The 23,729-nt window shown below is 42.7% G+C and overlaps 2 protein-coding genes across 3 annotated transcripts; one reads left to right on the forward strand and one right to left on the reverse strand.

The window, feature by feature from the left end:
* Positions 1–3,134: 3,134 nt before the first annotated feature.
* coa6 (cytochrome c oxidase assembly factor 6) lies at positions 3,135–4,658 on the forward strand. Of its 2 annotated transcripts, none has more exons than XM_079184230.1 (3): positions 3,135–3,310; positions 3,717–3,867; positions 4,114–4,658. In XM_079184230.1, the coding sequence occupies exons 2-3, from the start codon at positions 3,724–3,726 to the stop codon at positions 4,210–4,212; spliced, it is 243 nt and encodes an 80-aa protein (XP_079040356.1). In that variant the 5' UTR covers positions 3,135–3,310; positions 3,717–3,723; the 3' UTR covers positions 4,213–4,658. The 2 variants fall into 2 exon arrangements, with proteins under 2 accessions (XP_079040356.1, XP_079040357.1); XM_079184231.1 differs by having other exon boundaries at positions 3,722–3,867.
* A 2,100-nt stretch (positions 4,659–6,758) lies between these two features.
* Positions 6,759–22,893, reverse strand: slc13a4 (solute carrier family 13 member 4; the record flags this gene model as incomplete). The annotated part of the gene is made up of 15 exons (XM_079183964.1): positions 6,759–6,896; positions 7,181–7,318; positions 7,988–8,149; positions 8,413–8,561; positions 9,446–9,537; positions 9,723–9,824; positions 10,325–10,426; positions 10,601–10,720; positions 12,358–12,542; positions 12,644–12,731; positions 13,409–13,472; positions 13,712–13,887; positions 14,034–14,170; positions 16,532–16,660; positions 22,771–22,893. The coding sequence occupies 15 exons, from the start codon at positions 22,891–22,893 to the stop codon at positions 6,759–6,761; spliced, it is 1,905 nt and encodes a 634-aa protein (XP_079040090.1).
* Positions 22,894–23,729: the final 836 nt, after the last annotated feature.

A 23,729-nucleotide genomic window follows, 5' to 3' on the forward strand; every position in this document is an offset into this window, starting at 1 on the left:
GCACACTTGGAGTCCATATTTCTTTCAAACCTGGATTTTGTGTAATAACAGCTCGGTGAAGCTGTAGAAGCAGTCAATAAATAAAGCTCGCCATCCTCTAGAGTCTAGGGTTTCAGGCTATACATGACTACTGGGCACCTGGCTTTATACCTAACTGACTCGTGTCAAGTAACTGTCATCCGTCTTTTGACATCCTGGCTGAACTGACGCTGACTGACAGGTGACAGCAGGCCCATGACCACTGCAGAGTCTCTTTAGTCCATGAAGTGAGTGGCATTTGCCTGCCAGGTTGCTTTTGTGCTGTGTGAATTAAAAATAAAAAAGATGTAGAGGCCAACTGATCCATTACTGCTGTCTTTTTATTACTTCAGAGACACGGCGGGTATGGAGGTGAGCTCTGGCTCCAGGCTGTGATAGCTAGTTCTCTGTCATGGGACAGGTACTCATACTGGAGATGCTCATTAAAAAAAAAAAAAATCTGTCAGTGACGAACCTGTTTTTCCATTAGTAACAGTCATGATTGCTGTGAATGGATAGTACATCATATACTGCTGCAATCTAATTGCCCTCTTCATGTTTCTCGTCCTCTCCACAAATCCTCCAATGCCACCTCTCAGCTGCTGTCAACAGCACTATGGAAGGAGGAAGAGGAAGTGTTTTAGTGCTTTTAATAGACTCAAAATAGAGAACTGTGGATCAGTTACCTCGCTAGTTAGCTTTCAAAAAAAAAAAATAAGAGTTTCAAATTGAATGGGAATATAGCTTCAACAGCTGTCAAAGTCTAATGAGTGCCTCTCTCACACTGCATTGAAAACCAGAAAAGGGTCAGAGCTGTGTGATGAGGAGAGCCTGCTGTACAGGTTGAGTCATTTTATGAGGCATATATTTCCCTTTTGAACATTTTTACACCCTTCCTAATATCTCGTCAGTCTTATGCTAATCCTTCAGCGCTTATACCTCCGAAAATCACAGCTAAGGGAGAGAAGATGTACCGGCATCTGTATGGGGCAGCAGCCCAAAACAAGACAGTCAACATGAGGTGAGTTCAGAGGGTGTGTGTGTGTGTGTGTGTGTGTGTGTGTGTGTGTGTGTGTGTGTGTGTGTGTGTGTGTGTGTGTGTGTGTGTGTGTGTGTGTGTGTGTGTGCATTTGAAATAGTTCGTCTCAGTCTTTGTTACTGCGGTATTTCTGTCAGAGGTCGCCTGCTGAACAGTTCAGGAGGCGTTGGGACATATTTTCTCTTGGATTCTCTCTTGATGAGACATAGAATGAGTTACTGGAAGTAAACTGGAAGCCGGTAAACTCCAGGTGACAAGGGGCTCATTAAGACCTGGATACATCATAGCAGCAAGTGTAAAAATCCAATATGTCTCTCTCTGATGTAATTTTACTAAAGGCGATTGCCACCTTCTCCACAAACTCTATACCCTCCCTTTTTAAGAGGCTGTCATTTCCATTGTGGCAATTATGGAAATGGTGTGCCATAGGGTAATCTATTGCTGTTTCAATGTAAATACATGTACATGTACAGGTGAGTTACACCTATGTGGAGTTATGATGGTAAGATGCTAACATTGCAGCGTTACCTACTTTCCACATTGTCTTTTGCAGGAATTGTGTGTATTTACACACTCGTGCAAAGGGACACATTTTTAAAACATGTTCTTGGACAGGAACTTTGGGTCTTAACCCTCCCTGCTGGAGCAGACTAAAACAAAAACACTCATTGACAGCGGAGGAAACAAACTTGAAGTGAGGTCGGTGAAATGTTGTGTGCTATGAATAGTGAATGAAGTTCTGTCTCCTGCTAGAGAGACACACTCAAGTCACACACACGCACAAGGCGACAAAACACTTACTTTCCTAGGAAGAGGGCGAGCTCCTCACCCCTGCATCAGAGTACTTGTTCCCCTTTTTTTGTTTATTCCCTTTAGTGCGCTCAAGCACACGAACTGAGATGGATGGCTGCAGGGAGCCATAGCAACCAGTGGGGCTATTCTCCATCGCTGTGGCTGAGAAAAAGAGAGAGGGAGTTAATCAACAACACACATTTTCACTCTGTCTTTACTCACTGCCTGACACACACACACACACACACACACACACACACACACACACACATACACACTTTATTGTACATTCACGTAGCTTGACACTTGTTGTGCTGTGAAGGAAAAGAGGCTCCCAGGGATGAAACAAACATTTTGAAAGTTGTTCCTGTTTGATTGAAATGGGACATGAATGCACTCACAAACACACACAAATCTAACTTTCAGCCTTTAGTCAACGTTAATGCCAGTTTTTGTTCAGTGAGTGAAAACCAAAGGTTTCCCCATGGACTCATTCAGTAAAACAGTTTAATTTTAACGCAATTGCTTCCACATGTGAATTGTTTCTCGCATTTTGACAAAAGGACATCTAATATGATGCTGTCATGAAAATCCAGCAATTATGGGTCATTTGGGGTCAGAGTCGTTCAGCAAAACAGTTCTCAGGACAAGGATGTCGATTTTTGAATAATACTGCCTTAAGATAACAAGTGTAAACCCCATCCTCCTATACTAGCCTACAGTCTATTTTACTCACTTAAAATTACCTAAAACTAGGACATTTAATTAATGGACTGTTTCAGTTATACTCACAGCTGTGATACTAATCATTTTATTTAAAGTCAGCTCAAAATCAGAATATGGTGATTTTTTATTTGCTATGGTTTATTAAAAGGTTAAGGAACATTTTGGGGCATTTTGGAAGTTGTCTTACTACTTGCAGAACTAAGACATTACCTAACAATGTTGAAACATAGTAACATAGCTTAGCTGCAATGTTAAAGTGCAGGATAGTGTTACAATGTTGACATGTAACCTGCCAAAGTAGGATGCTACAGTAGCTAATTCATCCCTCAATTAACACTACACGAGTTACATTAAAACGCCACATTGTGTTTAAGGACGCCGTGTGGAGAATGTATTGTTATTGTATTTTGATATCTTTAGCTGTTTGTATTCACAACTAATGTTAAAAACTTCCAAACATGTCCCTCGGGTTTGAATTTCTTAACGAACTGCGCCATCACCTGGTGCATGTCTTCAATCACGCCTTGACGTCATCACGATGCGACAAGGAAGTGCTGCTACGCGCGTCCTTCACGATACTCCGCTTGCAGAACGTCAACGGCGTTGTAAAAGTCATGCGTTTGTAGTTTAGTTATAGTATTTCTCTGGTTTTTCGTGGTTTATGGAGTGACAGAAGCAAACAGCAGCGGTGGTTGGGACAAATAAATAATTTTGGACGTTGCAGCGGTTAACTCGGTGAGTGACAGTTGAGTCCTTACAAGCGCCACTCTGCTAACGTTACAGTCAGTTTACCGCTTTTGCTTTTGCTGAGTGACAACTGAGAGCGGTTGAAAGTGAATTATTTATAGTCTAATGCCAAAGGGAACACGGTGGTGTGGTGTCACGTAAGTTAAATTCAGATAATTGGTCTTTTGAGGCTGACAGGATGTAAATGCAAAGTATAAACATACAGCAAGTGGCATTAACCTATAGGATGTTGTGTGAGGATAAACAACAAACTCGTAGCATAGAATAGCAAACGTAAGAAGGAAGAGGCTATAATGAGAACATTCCTAGTATAGGGTAATGCGTTTTTTTAGTGTAGAGTATCCACTTGTTCAAATGGGTCGTTTCAACTGTTTACTGGTTACCTCATCGTCAGAGTAGCGATGACTGCTCCAAACTCTGCGGAAAGGAAGGCCTGCTGGGACGCCAGGGATCAGCTGTGGAAATGTCTGGATGACAATGGTGACAAAGCCGACTCCTGCCAGAAGTACCAGAGCGAGTTTGAGGCAAATTGCCCAGCGCAGTGGGTAAACTATCCCTTCTCTTTTATCTTTGTGATCAGGGAGGAATTTAGTGTAGACCGTGAAGTCAGAAAGCATGAACCATAAGCACTGTTTCAAAATCACAATATCAACAATCTTTAAAAATAGTAATTTAAAATAGTTTAGAATTGGCCTTGACTCCCGCATTCAAGTGAGCACACTCTGGTGCAAGCTGTATGCGGCCTACATTAAATACTGCACCGTTGCTCATCTTTTCTACCTCCCTGACAGGTGAAGTATTTCACCAAGAGGAGAGACTTCCTGAAATACAAAGATAAGATGCAGACAGAAGGATTCAAACCTGCTGAAGGGCCCCGGCAACCTTCCTAACCCCTGGACCGCAGACTGTCAGAACCTGCAGACTGACAAGACTTTCAGCCTCATTCAGACCAGGGTCGAGGTGCAGGACTCTGAGAGGAGTCTCCTAACTTTATTATGGACAGAGTGCCCGAACTCCACCTGTGTCGTTATTTATTTGTTTGTTGAGATAAAAGCCGCATCTTTAAAAGGAAGGAAACCAAAAGGACAAGTGACGGAAAAGATCCACAGTTAGTTACTGATGTTGGAATGCTGATGTGCAGTCCTGACTCTTATCCAGAGTGGTGGTCTACACTATATGGAGTTTGGGCCGAAGTCTTGATCAATTCTATTGTACCAGTGTGATTTACAGATAAACGCTCATCTTTACCGATACTCACCTTTTAATTCCAGGACAGGACCCCATTAGGCAAAAGTCTGACTTGTGTTGTTTGTAAATAAATACAATAAAACATACAGTCAGTGGATTTAGTGGTTTTATTGTTGCGCGTGTATAATGTTTGTATCATCCTACCTCTAGTTTTCGTCTGATGGGACATCAAGACAACACATCATTTAGGAATATTACAGCTCATTCGGAAACAGGCTTTATATTACAAACCTGTGTGTATTTACAAAAGACCCCTGGGTCAAAGGTCACTGCTGCAACACCCTCAAGATGCGTCAAACCTTCAGTAGAACTGAATAAATTACAAAATAAAAGCGTAGGCTTTTGATTCTGCCCACACTAGGACCTAAACTTTAAATGCAGTGATATATAAAAAAAACAAATTGCAATTAAAATTTGTGTAAAAATACAAAGCACATCTTTTATATTTTTGCACAGTACAATGAATGTTATGTGCAAACCTTTTCAACATCAGAAAACGTATTGTGATTTGACAGTTGATTGAACAGACCTTTGTACCATACAACCCTGTGCTACCTCTCTCTCACTTTCCTCTGAGGCCTTTAGATGCTACATTCATCAACAACTCAGAACTTGGAGACACCTTTGCAGCCTCCCAAATGTGCATTTCTTGTTAGCCCTCACATGCCAGGAGAAAAGTCCCACCTTGACCTCAGAGCAAACATCCTGTTGCTTAACAGTGAGATGTATCACATCTCATAAAACACATACGCCTTTGTGATAAATAACAGAGGCTATTGATTCTCAATATCGGCGTTTTCTACCTGCTGACAAGCACACAATTTCATGTGTTAGATCATTATGTTGGCTAATAAACCTCGTGACCTCAAGCTAGCAAAATACTCTGATTTTATGACTTCATAGCCAATTATGTAGATTTCCGATGTATTCAGTATGACCCCCCCCCCCCCCAAAAAAGAAAGACTGAAGGCAAAAAGGTAACTATGGAGATGACAATTAAATCAAGAGCACCTGGCTGAATACACAGAATAATGGCAGGAGTGTCTCCTTCCAAACTTCAAGAGAAGGGAAACTCAAAAATCGAATTAGCATAAAACACGGTGGGTTGATTGGTCGACAAATGCTGGACTTTTTATACCTTTTATACCTTAAATACAGTACAATACAATACAGTACACTCTTAAAATTCGGTATCAATTGCACAGTAAAAAGCACTTACACTCCTGCTTTCCATCATTTAAGGAGGGTGGTAGTGAACCCAGCTCCTGCACTGCTCTGAGATTAAAGCAAGGCAGTAACACTGCCATGTGTGGTATGACAGGAAATAATATGGGAAAAAAGGCACTAGTGGGTACTGCGAGTTGCTTGTTCAGCGTTGACAGTGTGCTGGGGCACAGAATCAGCTCCAGAAACTTTGGTAAAGACATCAGGCACATATTTAGACGCCTAGATTTCCAGAGTAATTAATGCAGGCAGCCTCTGAGAACATCTAAGCTTCTACCTCTTTTAAAAACACATATCATAACATGAGATACCGGGTACATCTGAACGGCTTGACGACAAGTAGCTCTGTGTATACAGTACAGTATCAGCCGTAGCAAGAAGCCACAAATTCTTTCAGCAAACTTGTCACCAGCCCAACGTGTTGCAGTACATTTGAGTGCAGCAGAAGTTCAGCAAGCACCCAGCTAAAAGGAGGCTAACTTACGCCGGCCATGTAGTTTATTTCTATCTAAATATCAAACTGATCCACAGAGGAAGGCATGATGTGGCTCTGTTTCTATTATGAATCAAATAACAAAATATCCGTTTCCTGATCACCAAAAAAATATATTTTTTGTTGCTTTTAGTAACTTCTTCAGTGATTCGGTGAAAACAGGATCTCCATCAAACTTCGTTGATGGAGGTAAAAAAAAGTTTTTGCTGGAGTCAGAGCGCCACACAGTTCTGCATTTCTCGTGATGCCCCCTTGTGGCCAATAAAACTATCATTCTAATTATTACATCTAGGCAACAGGTAATGGTTCTCCGCTCTCCTCTTCTTCTCCTCCTTCTCTTCATCCTCCTTCAGGTCCAGTTTAATCCGAAAGGACTGGACTTTGAGAAACACCAACACAGTAGCACTCCCCTGTCGCTTTCTCTCTCTCTCTCTCCGTCTTCTGGTGATTCATCCCCCACCCCGGTGGTGGTTATAAGCCCCCGGTGACGTTCCTGGCCACCGCCCAGGCCGGGAACTCATTCAGGTCGAAGAGGGGAACCCCCCACGTGGTGATGGCCAACATCACCACCGCCACGCCGATCAGGTTCACCCCGAAGCCTGCTTTCACCTGGAGGAGAGGAAGAGGAAATGAAAAAAAAACAGATGGTAACATGTTAAAAGAGGAGTACTATGCAAAAATTAATCTCAGAATAAGGTTGAGCAAGAGTGAAGAATGAAATTTCTTCATCCCTCTGTTTACACAAAACAACTTTGACACAATGTGCTCTCGAGCCTTTTGAAGTTGCAGGTGCAGAAGCAGCATGTGACTGTGTGTGTGTGTGTGTGTGTGTGTGTGTGTGTGTGTGTGTGTGTGCGTGTGCGTGTGTGTGTGTGTGTGTGTGTGTGTCGTACCATGTCACTGATCTTCACGTGGCCGTAACTGAAGACGATAGCGTTGGGGGGGTTCCCCACTGGAAGCATGACCCCGAATGACACGCACATGGTGGACGGGATCAAAGTGTGGAGCGGGTTGATGCGCAGAGTCTCTGACTGGAAGTAGGGAAGTGGGTGAAGAAGAACAATGGGGGGGGGGGTAAAGAGAAGAGAGGAAGAAGAAGAGATGGAAGGAATGTCAAAGGAAGATGAAGCAGGAGGTAAATGGATTCAAACTACTTTCATAGGCCCTGTTTTCAAAGTGATGCTTTGTTCAAAATGGCCGCTTATGAGGAAACATATGCGTGGACAGAGTAAGTTTTGCAACACAGCCCTTTGTAAAGAAGACGACAGGTCATGGGTGTCTTTTAAAGGAATAGTTTGACATTTTTTAATTAAATATCAAATAGGGTTGACACCACTGTCATATCGGCCTGTTCAACATGAAGCTGAAGCCAGCAGTTGCTTTGCTTATCTTTGAACAAAATGTAATCCTAATGGGAACAAAAGTGTAAAAACTAAATTATTTCTTGGAGTCCAGAAAGTCATTTAAGGTTTTAGATACTTTGGGATTGAGCCAGCTAGCTGTTCTCCCTTTGTTTTTAGCCTTTATGCTAAGCTAAGCTAAATTTAGTCCCAAACGCTAGATGAATAGTCGTATTTTTAGTTTTTTGCCAGTGTGCTACTTCAGAAGAAAATGCCTCTTCGTTGTGTAAGTTATTGGTTGGTGGGTACTGGAGGACCAGGCATTGAGCGTAAGTGTGCGTGAGGGGTCGTGTGTCGTACCAGTGCTGACAGGATGGGCAGGAAGACGGTGAGAGTTGCCGGGTTGGAGGCGAACTCGGTGACCGCCGACACCAGCAGGCAGGCCAGCAGGGTGACGGCCCACGGAGGAAGACCGCTCATGGGCTCCAGCTGTCTGCCGATCCACACCGACAGGCCTGACACCTGCACAGACACACACACACACACACACACACACACACAGACGAAACATGTGTGAGCATCCTCAAAGGTTGCAACCACGTCTCACTAAACCTCTACTGCTTTGGCCTAAAGTCCATCATTTAAATCACAAAATCAGATCATCTGAACTCCTCATCTTCAAGCGATGACCTGATGCTAATCTCGGAGATAACAAAATAAGAAAATCACTCTTCACCCTCAACAGTATTGCAATACAACGACACACACAAACACATGCGTAGTACCTTGCAACCAGCAGCCAGTGCATAGCCTCCTCCCACCAGGATGACGATCTCCCACGGCATCAGCCTCTGGAAGTCCTTCCAGGTGATCATGGGAGCCAGCGGGTCGGACTCTGAATTGTCATCAAGTGTTTGAAAACCACAGAAAATATGTCAATACAGCTGGAATGCTAACGGGGTGACCTGTTGCTCATATAACTAATAAACGAGTATTAAATAAGCGTCATATCTATGAATCATTCTGTCGTGGATATTCTTTATTGTTCTGTTACCTAAAACAAAACACAGTTTTGTATTTGGTTGGTAATTTAGAGATGAGTTTCTTTGCATTGCATTGTAGTATATAATATGTATGATAAAGACATTTTTAGTAATGCTTTATTTTACAGATATTTCATATGTAATTTGGTACTGATCATAGGGAAAATAGGGATTTCCATATAAACCCAAGTTAAAATGTATTCATCAATAATTAATTATTGCAAACTATAGCAATTCATATTATTATCAATTGTAAAAGTTTAGAACTATTTTCCATACAATTTGTATACAATTACAGATTTTTCTTTTTCAGGGAATATGGACTGAGGACTTTAAAAAAGAAGGACCCAATAAATAAAGTGTTACTACATCTCCTGAAGCAGTAAATACAGGTCAGATGTCCTGTTGGATAACAAAGTCAAATTGTTGATTATGGTTTCGTCATGTTTTTGTGTTTACCTCTCTGTCTTTTTAACATCATAACATAAAATCAGCCTCCACAGGCTGGAAACAACAGCTGTTTGGAGCAGGCCATGGACACTATGTATGATTGTATAACTTTGTCGCAAACCCTGATGGTTGCGGCTGACTCATGAATTGAGCTCGACAAAGATTTCTAAATATCTTTTTATGTCTGAGGCAAAACTACTCAAAGCTGAAAATATACATCAATATTGAGTTTTCCCCTCCCTTTTTTGGAGACTAACTAAATGTAGAGCAGCCGTATCAAAAACTGCCAGCTGGACGGGTGCGTGGTCCTGACCTGTGTTCCTACAGCTGGAGGAGGAGAAGGGTCGCCTGGCAGGGATGAGGAAGAGCAGGAAGCCCAGAAGGACAGACACTGTTGCATCGGTCCTGTAGCCTTTCCTGAGGGAGAAAACACCAACCGATGGAACGCAGATATAAAAGATGCAGAAGAAGAAGAGCTTCCAAACTCTTTGCATTTATCTCGCCATCGTCATGGTTTAGCACGATAAGTGTTCTTTTGGTGCCGATTTAGTGTCTGACAGTGTGTGTCTGATCATTAACTGTGGTGCATTATGGGATCTTACTTCTCAAACAGAGATGTCCAGCCGGGCACGAAACCAGGCTCTCTGGTGAACCACAGCAGAGTCATCAGGATGAAGAAAACACCGGTCACCACCTCTGGGTAGCTGGAAGTCACACACACAGAAACCCGCAACAATTACACGAGTGATAACGTGGTTTTAGCAACAACGTCCCGTCTGGGTGTGTGAGTAAGACACACACATACACACAGGCCGCTGCCAAATGTCTTAAGTTGTTCATTGGGACATTACAAGCTTTTAAAACATTTTTCTAATGTTTCGTTGAGATATTTAGGGCTTGTAATTGCATACAAGAGATAAATTAATGGATTTTCCCATGAATTATATTAAAATAATAAATATTTTTTTGTAGCTAAGACCACTTTGAAATTATTTTCCTTCCAGCAAGACATTTAACCCCAAAACTGCTCCCGTAGCTGCGCCTACGGTGTATGAATCTGAATTGTAAGTCGCTTTGGATAAAAGCGTCTGCTAAATGACTGTAATGTTGTTTGTTAGTGACAGGAATTGACTAAATTCCCATAAATACAACTTGAAATATTCCAGGGACATCCAGTCAGGAAAGCGAGGTCAGAGAAACCCACCTGATGGGTCCCAGTTTGGTGTACTCCTCCTGGATCCTCATCTCCGACAGCATCTCTCTCCTGGTTTTGCGTTTCTTACTCCACGAGCACGTTTCCCTGAAGCTGAACACACACACACACACAACAACAACAACAGAATCAACCACTCGTTTTTTTTTTATTTAACCTGCAGCTACAGGACACCAACGGCGGACAGACAGAGGGATTATCGTGAGTTCAATGATAAGATGCATGATTGCACACAGCACACTAGGACACACACACACACACACTCACTTGCAGCCGAGGAAGAGGAAGTGCAGCCACAGCCAGGTGAGGACCAGCATGATGATGGCGATGGGGAAGCTGAAGATGAACCACGTGCCGAAGTTTATCACCTTGGCGTCCGGGTAACGACTGAAATGACAAAGAAAGGGACGCAGAGTTAGACGCGTGTGCAGGCGGTCGTCCTAGAAATGAACTTTGCAACAGGAGAAAGGAAGAGGGCTGATGGGATATGTGGTTTTAATTTAGAGAAACAGCAGCACTAATATTAGCAAAGGGCCGCCAATCATTGACGACAAGGTCCATCATTGAATATCTGTTGCACTGATTTTGACATGTAAGTGTGTGATGTATTGATGTTTCTTTAGAGGCTGAACCTTGTGACCATTGACAGTGCTCATACTGATAAAAATGGGAGCTTATCCCAGTCCAAAATAACCATTTGTCCCCCATCAACCGCCCCCCCCTTGACCTCTGGTCTCTGCTTTGACTGACAGCTGTTGTCATTCCCGTCTGTTTATCTGCACAGCAGCACAGCTGACTGTCCACCCTGACAGCAATATACTGTAGATAAGCTGCTCTTTAGCCTCTTTGCAGATCTTCTGCAGGGTTTCTGGTCAACGTGCAATGTTATGAAAAATTTAGTATGTCCCAATTGAACACATGCTGCATGCAACAGTATGTACTTTGTAAGGGGGTCTGCAGTATATACTCAAAGCAAAAAGGAAATAATATGCGATTTGGAATGCAGCGCAAGTCTTCTAATACTGCACGGAGGAAGAGTAAGAAGCAGAACGTAATGTAAGCCTTGTAAGAATTTATAAGAAAATCCTATGACCACGAAATGGAAGACAGAAAATTGGATAAAACTCTGAAAGTAGAACCTGGGGCTGACAGTAAAGCTACACAATCAGTGAATGTAGCACTTGTTTTAAGTACAAATTCAGGAAGAACTTCGGCCTAGAAGAAGCAGCAACTGATAAAAGCTAGAAGCTACAACTGATGATCATTGCATACACGGTAAATATTCAAAAGAGGAGATTTGCCGAGCATGCAAGAATGTCATCGATTGACTTTGTCGTACTAGCGTGGGCTGGTTGCAGACAGGGACTTGGACTGACTGACCTGGACACTCACAAACACCGACCTCGTTCACCGGGGGCCTCTCTCACTTATAGAAGTTGACCTCAGGCTATTTTTTAACTCAAGAATCGAAAGCACAATCTCACTTTATTTGACTAAAGTTAACTCAAAGTTCAAAGTTAAAGGTAATATGTAGGGAGGTCTTTTACAAATCTGTTGCTTGGATTGATTGCTGTTCCTTGTACCATCACTCCTAGGATTACGTGTACTACTGCTCACACACACACACACACACATACGGAATCAAAACCTGACCTTTGTCCAACAAGCTGCGACATGAAGGAGGCCATTCTGCCGGGCTTAGTGCCGCGGCTGGAGGAAATCGGCTCTGTTAGGACCATAGGGGCTGATTAGTTTGATCTCAGACCCTGCGAGCCCCTCAGACATGAACTGTCTCGGTCTGACCGGTACGGCAGCCAAGAACTCAAACAAGCTGTAAATAAGCTTGAGTTGAGATGGTGTCTGCTGGAGCTAATACCCGACCAAAACACCTGTCTGATACCAGTTTTTAAAGCTGCTTATAATATCTATTCTCACCTTCAGCGGATGGTAGATGCTTGTCAACCCAGAAGGCTTTTAACTGAGTGTGTGTGTGTGTGTGTGTGTGTGTGTGTGTGTGTACCTACGTGTTAAACTGCTCGGCGAAGATTAGGTTGGTCGACGTGCCGGTGATGGTGATGAGGCCGCCGATCGTCGCGGCGTAGGTGATGCTGAGCGACAGGCATTTACAGATCATGTGGTCCCTCTTGGTGGGATACTGGGAGTCCCTCCTGGTCCTCACACGCTTCACGTTCGGGATTTCGATCGCAACCTGAGAGGGAGCGAGGGGGATGTTTGTGAATGAAAAAAAAAAATAATGTTGCTGGCATTAATTGTCCCGTGTGAGTGTGTCTGCCTGCGTGTGTTCCTCACCTGTGGCAGGTGTCCGTTGGTCTGCCTGATGAGACCCAAACCATTCGCCTCCTCGTCGCCTGTGGAGAGCTCCTGTTTAGTGCAGTCGCTGCCGGAGGGACAAGGGAAGAGGGCATGAAGACTTCACAATGACTAAAGATGTCAGTTATCGAACGCAGGAGACGCTGAAGAGCGCTGCAGGGACGACGGCTTTTGTAGGCCGAGCCTGGAGGTTAGCATCGCGCTGGTTCCCTCCACAAAAAAGCCAATAGTATTTTTGGATTTGGTATCAATGCAGAAAATAATCTCATATGGCAAAACGTTAATGATGCTGACACTTTTTCTTCAGCAAGATAATCTTTAAAAATTAACAAACTTTTTTAGATTTTTGAAGCGTGAATCGTCAGCCTATAAACAAACCACACCTTGGTCACATGACTTCACTAAGCTTAAAGCAGACTCGTTTTGGCGTGATGAAGTTTTTGTGGTTTCATTTAGCCAGTTGTTAGCGATCGCCTTTTTTAAAACATCTCATCATTTCCGAGTTTTAGGACTCATTCCTGCAGCACCCTATTGCTGCAGAGCTGTGAACAAATGTTAGTCATAAAACAAAACACAAGAAAGATATCTGAGACGGTGAAATTTACTTTAAAAGTTGAAGTTGGACTGCGATGCATACTGGAAATCACTGGCAATTGCAATTGAGAAGAAAGCAAGGAAAATTGTGGAGAAATAATATTTCTCTCTCTCACACACACACACACACACACACACACACACACGTACCTGTCGTTGCGATAGAGCAGCTCCAGCTGGTTTTTGTTGAAGTTCTCTTCTTTGTCTGAAACAGCTGCAGACAACAACATTCATCACAATCCTGAACCGTTTGTGGAACACGCTGAACTATAATCAAGATGACCTGTTCCGCTATGGTTGGATCCATCTGTTTTCTTAACACACTTTTTGAGTTTGCTTTACTTTGCTTAACCAGTCTTGCGTTAGTGTAAGATGTAAGAGTATTTAAATTTTTTTTCAAAGAAGCTTTTATAGTTCAGTGACCTCCCCCTGTGGTGACGGCGCCAGACGTACCGCTGTCGTCCTCGGGGGCCTCAACGGTTTCGGAGTCGGCGTGGCCGTCGGCCAGGCCGGTGCAGATCAGCTGCTGCAGGACAGCCTCGGCGATGGGCATCACCATGGCCGTGGTGGACGTGTTGCTGAGCCACATGGACAGAAACACTGTGCAGCACATGAAGCCCAGCACCAACCTGGGGGGGACACAGCGGGACAGTGAATGATGTGCGTGTCTTTGTCTGCGGGTGTGTGTTTTTACGTTCGTGCAGGACGACCAGTGTGAGTCCTCACTCAACAGTACTGAGTGTGTATAGCGAGTGTGTGGATGTGTGCTGCTCACATGCCAGGCTTGGCCCCTGCAATCATCACCATGCGCAGAGCGATGCGTTTGTGCAGGTTCCACTTCTCGATAGAGGCGGCCAGGCAGATGACTCCCATCAGCAGCAGAGTGGTGTCTTTACAGTACTCCGCTGCCACCTAAACGTACACACAGAGGAGACATTTCAAAATAAAAGTTTGTGTGAATTCAAATTCAGGAAGATAAAGTAGACGGGGGGCCTTTTTGCTTTTCCCTCCTGAAGGCACTCCCCCCTCCTTCTTTTGGATCAACACTTACAGTTTCCCACTTGTTCTTTTTAATCTGCCCCACTTCCCACCCGCGGGGTTCTCGGCCTCGCAGTGTTGCATAAGACCGCGTCTCCTCACCTCTCACCTAAAACCCGCTGTACTTCCTCCTGCTGGGCATTTTTACACATCGCTCCGTCGCACTCTCTTTCTCGGCCATTTCACCGCGTAAGGAGCAGCACAGGACAGGAACTACACAGGATGCAGGGACATGCTTTCAACTCTCCTCCTCCCTTCACCATAATAACTCTTAGCATTGTAAAATCACCTGAAAGAGCCACTTTCTAGATTGAAGCAGATGTTAGAATATCTTTAGTTTATGTACTGCGAGTATTCCCCCGTGAAACGGAATATTTGAGCGGTGTACAGCTAACGGGGAGATTTGAATCAAATCCTTCACATTTGATTGGACCGGTAAAAAGTGGGCTATTAGCTTGTAGCACGATACAGAACCTCCCTTGAAGCTAAAAGTTGCAGATTGCTTGATGGATGGATGTCACATTATTGGTTGAAATTAGTCGATTCTAGCTTACGTAAAATAACTCCATATTTTGTTTTATGGGAAGAAAAGGCAACTGGATTTTGATATAAAATACAAAGAAAAAATAAAAAATCTTTTTTTAAATGTTTTGCATATATTGTCAAATAGGTGCACAATAAGACCGGGGATGTGATCTAAAAGGGCTAACAAGGCATTTTTCAGCTCGACTTCAAGAGAAACTTGCTTCTTTAGAAAGTGTCACGTGGAAAACTTTAACCAGATTAAATATGGGCCTAAATTTGTACCGACGCCGTTCCATTCCACGTTCACAGTGAGTGAACACGTGCAAAGAGTGGCAGCAGATCAAGATAACATTTCTACTGTGAATTACCAGCATTAAAACAGATACAAAAAACTGTTAATCATTCAAGTCAAGTTAGTTGCATGCACTATAAGTAGTATTGTGTTATACAGGTGTTCTGCCAGTACTTGGGCGTTGGGGGAAGACTGGGGCTTAGAGAGGCTTAGAGCTGCATTAACAAGCGGCTTGTTTGTCAATGCAATTTGGTCATATGAGGCGCCCAGCTCCCTGTTTATGTAATGGCTGATAAGAAAGGTGAAGAAGAGGGAGGTGTGTTTAATGGCGAGGAGTCTTGTGTTACTAGAACGTCGTCGGCTGTCCAATCAAATCTTGCCAGGATGCAGACTTGGCTGTGGGGATGATGGCTGATAGAGTGTTTGATTGGCATGTTTGAATGCATGTATTCGGAGATGATGACGTAATACAATAAGTAACATATTATATATGGACACATGCAGATGGATCTGAGTTCTTCAAACACACTTGGTTCAGCGCACTTAAAGGCCTTTCACACATTTCCTTCCCGATCTGGATTTACTGCACATCTACATATACAGTAATCTGATCAGCTGACTCTTACTACCAGCACAGTAACACGTCGTCACAACCGGATACCCCTCTGCACCGCTGCTTCCCCAAGTTGCTGTCAGGCCCTACATGGTTTAGCTCTAATAAGTGTTTCTCTCACTTTTCCCCCTTGAGAGAGACAAAGGTTGACACGTTGCAACAGAGCCCTTGTTTCCCCTTCATCCGTTTAATCTTCTCAAACCAAAAGATGTATGTTTCACATCCCTTACAGAACGACAGAGACGTTGTTACAAATAGCATGTGGGGAATGGATATCCTCAGTTATCAAATGAGCTCTGCTCTGCCACATGTAAACAGAAGTATCAATGGAACTGTAGCTGTAAGCGGAGTACATTTCAGCATAGGCTAATCCAGATTAAGGTCAATGGAGTTCATTGTTACCATGACTCTGCTCCAGCATTATGTTATCATTATTTGTGTTGAAGCAATCTGAATTCTTTGTTTACAAGGCAATTTCTAATCACACTGATTTCAGCAAATTACAATCAATGTGACTGTAGTCATTGTGATGAGATAACGCTATCAGCGCCAGCCTAATGTGTCTATTGGAAAGGAGAGCGCACTCACATCGTTAGCTTGCTGTCAAAGATTGAAGTGACAAAACCAACAGAAAAATAATCACCCCACTCAGCGGCCTCGTGTGGCTTTTTAGCCTCTTTTTAGCCCTTGACCCCTTTTGTCCTCACCAATTCTAAGGTTTTTTTTTTTGCATTTCAGCCTCTGAGAAAATGTTGGCACTAAAACTATATAACAGACAGACGGCTAACAATACATAGAGACTCACCTCGCTGGACTTGAGTACCCCAAAGAGCGGATAGAGGAAGGCGGGTACCAGAGCAGCAGCGCCCAGGGGAACGGCCTCAGACACCCAGTAGACCGCGGTCACCATCAGCACGTACGCACAGCATGCCTCCTGTAAGTGAGGACACACAAAGAGAGGAACACATAATGTTTCATCACCCACCGGATAAGACACTTCTTTTGTTATACTTAACATTAAAACAGACACATTTAGAAATGTTTGGCAACTTTGAGAAACAAGAGAAGCCTACAGCCAGGATACGGTCAGCTTAGCATCGTAATGTGTGGAAGCAGGGGCTTGAGCGGCTAGCCTGCCTCTGTCCAAAGGTTGCAAAAAATCATCCCATTTGTTAATTCGTACAAAAAACAAAGTGAAAGAATTACATGTTGTGGTTTTACTTAGGGTTGTAAGCAGATTAAGTTACCTAAATACAGCCAGGCAAGCTATTTACCCCTGCTTCCTGTCTTTATGCCAAACAAAATGAACGATCTTCTGGCTAGCTTCATATTTATCGGACAGATATCTGAGTGGTAGCAATAGAGTTTTGTGATTGGCATGATGTGTGTGTGTGTGTGTGTGTGTGTGTGAGTGTGTGTAGTGTGTGGTATATATTCCAAATGGGCTAGGCACACACACACTCACTTGCGCCTTTCTCTCACACACACACACACACACAAACATGCACACACACACATTGATGTTGCATTAATCTGGTAATGGTGATATAATATCGACATACCAGCCTCTCGTACTGCTCTGTTGCAACAGCAGCAGGCTTAGTGACAGGCTCCCCAACCTTAAAAACTAAAGAGGAATCTCGTGACGTTTATTAAGACCTTGTGAAGATTACCGAGACTTTCATTTAACCTTTTACACCACTCGGAGGACAAGCTTATACCCCAAATTCAAGGATGGGTCCTTACAGTATAACTTCAATTGCAGAAAAGATATTTGTACAAAAGGACACTGCACATGTTTTGAAAAAGATTATTTGGATAGAATGATTTATCTGTTGACCTGCTATACCCACTTTTGTTAAACATACGCACTTTCCACTTCTGCCACATGCTGTGTGAGCTTGTATTACTTTTACGTAAGGGGAACATTCACCGTAACATCTTGCCAGCAACAGGTCAGTTAATCTCAAATTAATAAACCCAGAGGGCGGAGAATTAGCCGCAGGGCTTCAGGAGGAGGCATGGCCAGACCTGTTCAGACCTCACAGGCATAAAAAAACCATGGACTTTACAGAAATCACTGCCAAGTGTGTTGCATAGCACCCATTTTAAAAATGATTTCTGCAGCTCTGTTGTGTCCAGTTTGAATACAATCTAGTTTTAAGTTATAAAATGTCCATGGAACGTTTTTGTTGGTATTGATTTGATGAATGAAAAAAAGGTACAAAAACTACAACTTTCCTGTACTCAAGCACAGCGGAGCTTTGAGCTAAATACGAACTTGCAGCATGAAAATAATTAGTAACGTGCTGATGTTAAACAGGTATTATGTTCACTTTGTTCAACAACTTCATTCAGCATGTTAGCGTGCTAATATTTCAATAAAGGCAAAGTAGAGCTGAGGCTGATGGGAATGTTATTACTTTTGCAAGTAGAGCGGTCAAACTAAACACTGGCTCTAGATCCCGTCGGAAAAGTGAAGTTAAATACAGAAGTGCTTTAAACTTGCATCCTTACTAATGTTCATCAGGGGGCGACTCCTTTGGTTGCAAAAAGAAGTCAGATTGTATAAAAGTCTATGAGAAAATGACTCTACTTCTCACTTGATTTATTACCTCAGTAAACATTGTAAACATGAGTTTATGGTCTCAATCTCTAGTTTGAAGTCTTCTTCAATACAGCATGATGTTCATTTAGTAAATTATGGTCCATTGAGAGTCAAATAGACCATGAAGCAGAGTATGTTTAGGGCGTGGCTACCTTGGGATTGACAGGTCGCTACCACGACGTTGTCCGGTCTGGAAGTTTTCCCTGTTTTCCTATTACAACTTTAGCAGTGAGTGTTTTCAGTTCATGAAAATTAAACTTAACATTTTGGACGACTAAAAAATGCAGCGTTCGGTTGTACTTAGCTGCACCCTCACGTGTCACTTCTGGTTGTAAAAAGCCAAGAAGCCCAAAACCAAGATGGTGACGACCAAAAGTCTGAACTCGAGGCTTCAAAACGACAGTCCAAAAACTAATGGGGGACATCACGGTGACTACGTCCACTATTATATGCAGTCTTTGGGATCACCAACGTTGTTTCTAGCAGCTGTGGCTTGGTATTGGTTTGGCTTTCATTGCACAGGTTGTAACTCCAACACAACAATGAGTGCTGCTGATTCACTGTGGATTAACTTGGCAAGAGGAAAGAGGCATTTCCAGGCACCACTGCTGGATTAGGCTGAGAACAGAACAAGTTGTTAGGGTTCATAACCAAATAGGGCCTTGCCAAAGAAAATGTAACAACACGAATCCTCCCAGAACACATACAAACTTCACAAAGAGAGAATGTGGTAAAAAAATAAATAAAAAAAGAATTGACGACAAAAAAACCCGGTGTATTCTTCATTTGGTTAACTGTTGTTGTAATCAGCATGTCTCTACCACAACTATACATTAAAAAAACATGAGGTCGCCTGGTAACAGGATTAAAGCAAAGCTAGGTTTTAAACTGTTAATCTGTCAGAGAAAAGAGGAAAAGAGAGGGGACAAGGGAACTAAAAACAAATGGACAGATAAAGAGAGACAAACATGGACGACATAATAAACTCAGAGGGTGATGTCTGATTCAGCAGTCACTGATCATTGACTATTGGTCTCTGTTTATCAGAAGATAGTTGCCACACAAGGACTGCAGCTTCAATCAGAGCCTCAAACATCCATCGCTGATGCAACCTCAGTCAATACATGCTAATGGAAGAGAGCCCGTGTTTGCTTTGAGGTCAGACTGCTGTGACAAGCATGAAACTTTAAAAAAAAAAAGAACAATGTAAGCAAATGTTTACTCTATTTTCTGAGAATGTAAGAATGTGATGCTGGAGTGCCTCACATGTTTGTGTGTGTCACAGCAGGCTGTATAGGGGAAGAGGTTTAAGTCCCTAATTTAGCTTTCCAAATTTAAATAGGCATCATAGTATCTCTGGCTGGCAGATATTTGCCAGAATTAACCAACCAAAGAGTTTCACATGTGGGTTTAATGATTTTTATGTCCAGCATAGCTCTATGACCTAAAAACTTCAGATGAGATGGACGTTTTGCTCAAACTCTGACAGTTTTACCGCTGACAGGCCAATTTCTGTCTCAAATGTAACAGAAGACCATTGATTGTCTCATCAATCCTCTTTATCTGTGGACATGGATTGGTATTTAGAAGACAAAACACACACACACAGTGACTGAAGGACTCCTGATAGGCAGATTAGGTCACAGCTGAAACCTCTATTCACTAAACCAATCAGCAGAGGTCTGAATGGGCTTTTAAACTGACAGATAACATTAACACCCACACGCACACACACACACACATTCTGTTGTATACCCATATGCAGATTAAACAAACACCACAAATAAAAGTGAACACATACATAGAGCATGCCACCTATAACATCAGTTCTGTGAGGCTTTACGTCCGCACAGGGATGCTTTGAGCTAAATGCTAACGTCAGCATGCTAACAAGCTCCCAATGGCAATGCTAGCATGCTGATGTTTAGCAGGCATCATTTTTTACCATGTTCAACATTTTAGTTTAGCGCGTTAGCATACTATCATTGGCTTATTAGCAATAAACACAAAGTAGAAGTTAAGTAGGCCACAACGTTAGCTTTTTACTTCTTGCGATTGCACTCTCCGTCTGACCTGGCCTGACTGCATCCAACAGATGTTCTGTCTTTCTGCAGCTGGACACAGTACTACTCCAAACACACACACACACACACACTCACACACTCTTCAAACCCCTGTCACATTCTTGACACAGTCTGGGGTCCCTGGTGTCGTAAGTAAGCCACGTGGGGCCGAAATCCAGCGTGCTGGTAAGTGATTATACAACTTAATTGCTCGGATTGTTTCTTTCTTTTTCTTTGTAGTGAAGTTTTTGTTCTCTGCTGGCCCCCATCCTGCGCCACCGACTCGTGCCAAACATCCACCAGTCCCTACATAACAACAAGGCTCCCGGGCCACAGAGCTGATTGGCTGACGGACAACATGTGAGCGAGTAACGGTTCCTTTTGAATATTAATGACGTTACAAGAAACACATACACCTGTGACACAGAAGAGCCCATTTATAATACATAGACACAGTCACAACTCGTGCAGTTATTGTTTGAGATGGTGGTTCTTTAGCAACGGCCATATTCAGCGAGTGTTGAAAAAACACAACTGAAAGTTAATATTAACGATATGGTAATGAGCATGTGAATGCATGATTATTTACAAGACTGTTAGCTACAAACAAACCCACTTGTTTATTTTAAATACCTTTACATTTCTATCCCGTTTTGCATGTTATGTGCGACTTCATAGTTTCATTTATTGCAGCTTAATCACCAGACAAAATCATATTATATGATTTATATGAAAAGGATTTTTGATGTTTGACACAGATTTGGACCTGGCCCCAAGTTTGATGCCTCTCTGAATAATCATTAAAGTGAGTCGCAGCAAAAAACATTAGTTTCTCTGAAAAATAAAATATAATGATATTTAGCACTTTCTCAAGTGGGAGCTGGAAATGTTCTTTTTTTAAAGCACCAGAAAAATCATTAACGTCCAATTTTGTATGAAAGTATAAAATAACAAAAAGAAGGAAATATAGCTGATAATAACAGAAAAAATAGTTTAGTCTTCCAGATTGTCGAAGATTGAGATAATTTTGAGAAAAGAAATGTTGGCAGAGAAACTGACGCTCAGCACTGTGACTGTAACTGCAAAATAGTGGTATATGAAAGGCACAAACTGGGGCTAATGTGGACCGTTAGGACCAGGGGTGGCCAAACTTTTTCAATTGCGGGCCACATAAAGAAAAATATAAGGAGTTGCAGACCTAACAATAGTAAATGTGTTGTTTTCAACCAGTTACACTGCAGAACAATCAGTGTTTAGACCAGCAAAGTGCCATAGAAAATACATTTTCTACCAAAATAACTACGCAACACTACTACACAGTTTAACATTTGACATTAAAAGTAATTTATTGGTGTGCCTACATATTACAAAAAGTTTTTCTATATCTGCTGCTCTTAAATTTGATTTAAATCCATTCAACACTTCTAAACTGAAATACAGCGCATGGCCTAAAGGCCCACTTAAAATTGGATGTTATGTGTACATCTGTAAATAAGTTAAAACAGGCAGACCATGCAAAATATTGGTTTCTGTTCACGGCCTATGGGCCCACTTAAAAGATTTTTGATGCAAATGTAAATCTGTAAGTCTGATATTAAGACGCAACAAACAGAAAAAGAAAAGAGGCCATGAGGTTAAGACAGAGCGTCCTGCGCACTCTCACTTGTCTGACACATTTTATGAAAGACAAACACGAGCTAAGAGGCAGAATGAGAACTTCTCAGTGGCTGTCAAACAATCCTATTGAGCTTGAGCCCAAAGGAGCATCAAGTGGTTCACTCCTTCTCTCTTTTCTCTCCCTCTTTAGCAGCATCTCCATCTCATCAACATGTCGTGACATCTCTCCTCCACACACGCTCAGCTGATGATCGGGAAAGCTCGAGACAAGCATTCATCAACACAGTGGACAGTGTGCCTTTTGATTAATTCTCTGTCTCTAGTCTCTCTCCCTCTCCCTCTCTCTCTCTCTCACACACACACACACACACACACACACACACCACGAAATCCCATCAAGACAGTGAAGCCAAGCAGCAACCAGGAGGGACATCAACACATCAGCTGGATGTTTTGTTTACTGCTGCATCGGGTGTTTTCTAGGTATTTATGTGGTCTGACAATATATTTAATAATGTCTAACTAAATTACTTTCTTATGTGTTGAAATACAAATCAAAATCAATACTGGTCCTACAGTGCAGTAGTATTATCTAGTTTGATTTGATGTATTTTATTAATAGCCTAATCTCTTTTAAGTTCTACCATCCAATTGCAATGTGCTCTTTTTTTGAAAACCATGACTTTCTGGCAGATTTTTAAATGTCTTTTCTGTTGATAATTTAAAAAATAACAATATTCCATTTCCTGTACTCACGCTGGTGGGGTGGATGAGCGGCAAGGGAAGCAGGGACAGCGGGATGAACACCACGAGGATCAGCTTCCGCGCCGTCCATAGCTTCCTGAACACATCCATCCTTGCTGTGGCCTCTAGCCTCATGGATGACCCGGGGCTCTGGATCGGACTGGCCACAACTCAGCAGAACCGGGTGTGAAAGTCACCAACCGGAGGGTCTCACACCACCACCGGTCGGAGGAGCGAGAGGGAGGACGTCTCCTGGGAGCGCGTAAAGTTCTGCTTTGGCTGTGCGCTTTTACGCACAGACCGCGGACGGTGACAGGACCTGTGCGTGGCTTCTGTGAGGTGAGTGACCTTGTTTTTACCCAGATCAGAATTTTACTTGCACTCTCGTGCCACGCACACCAGACCCGCAGTCCCTCTCCTCCTCCGCGTGTTTGGTGCTGCGTTAGGCATCAGGTGAGGCTGCGGCCACATTTATCAGCCTGGATAGGTATGCTAATTCATCACGGCTTCACCCCACCCTCTCTGGCCCTGTAGGGGCCAATCAATGGTGAGTAAAGTTTTCACAGGGGCGTGGGTGTGTGCGTGTGCACGTATCCGGTAGTTTTTGCAGCAAACCTGTCTCTACACGGGAATTGAATGGGGGTTACAGGGAAATGATGTGTACCATAAATAAATAGTATTAGAATGACATGGTTGCTGAATAAAATGGACATAAATAGAATATAAAAAATTACTTTGATCATACAACATGCTATGAAGTGTTCTAGTGTGTGTGACCAGTGGTTCGACGTTTTGATTACGTAATGTGAAATCATATAACCCTAAACAAGAATCCTTCAACAACATTACTCAGTGAAACAAGTAGAGTCCGTGGACTGAAAGGGAACCAATCAGTTGAGCCCTGAAGTCACACACCGCCCTCTAGAGGATTCAGTGAAGTGGTGCAATGGCAGTTTTATTCATATAGCAGA

The sequence above is a fragment of the Pholis gunnellus genome, assembly GCF_910591455.1.
Source record: "Pholis gunnellus genome assembly, chromosome: 22".
Taxonomy (NCBI): Eukaryota; Metazoa; Chordata; class Actinopteri; order Perciformes; family Pholidae; genus Pholis; species Pholis gunnellus.

Coding starts and splice junctions, on each gene's coding strand:
- coa6 (XM_079184230.1), top strand. CDS start 3,724: ATGACTGCTCCAAACTCTGCGGAAAGGAAGGCCTGCTGGGACGCCAGG. Junction 3,868..4,113: donor CAAATTGCCCAGCGCAGTGG/GTAAACTATCCC, acceptor CCTCCCTGACAG/GTGAAGTATTTCACCAAGAG.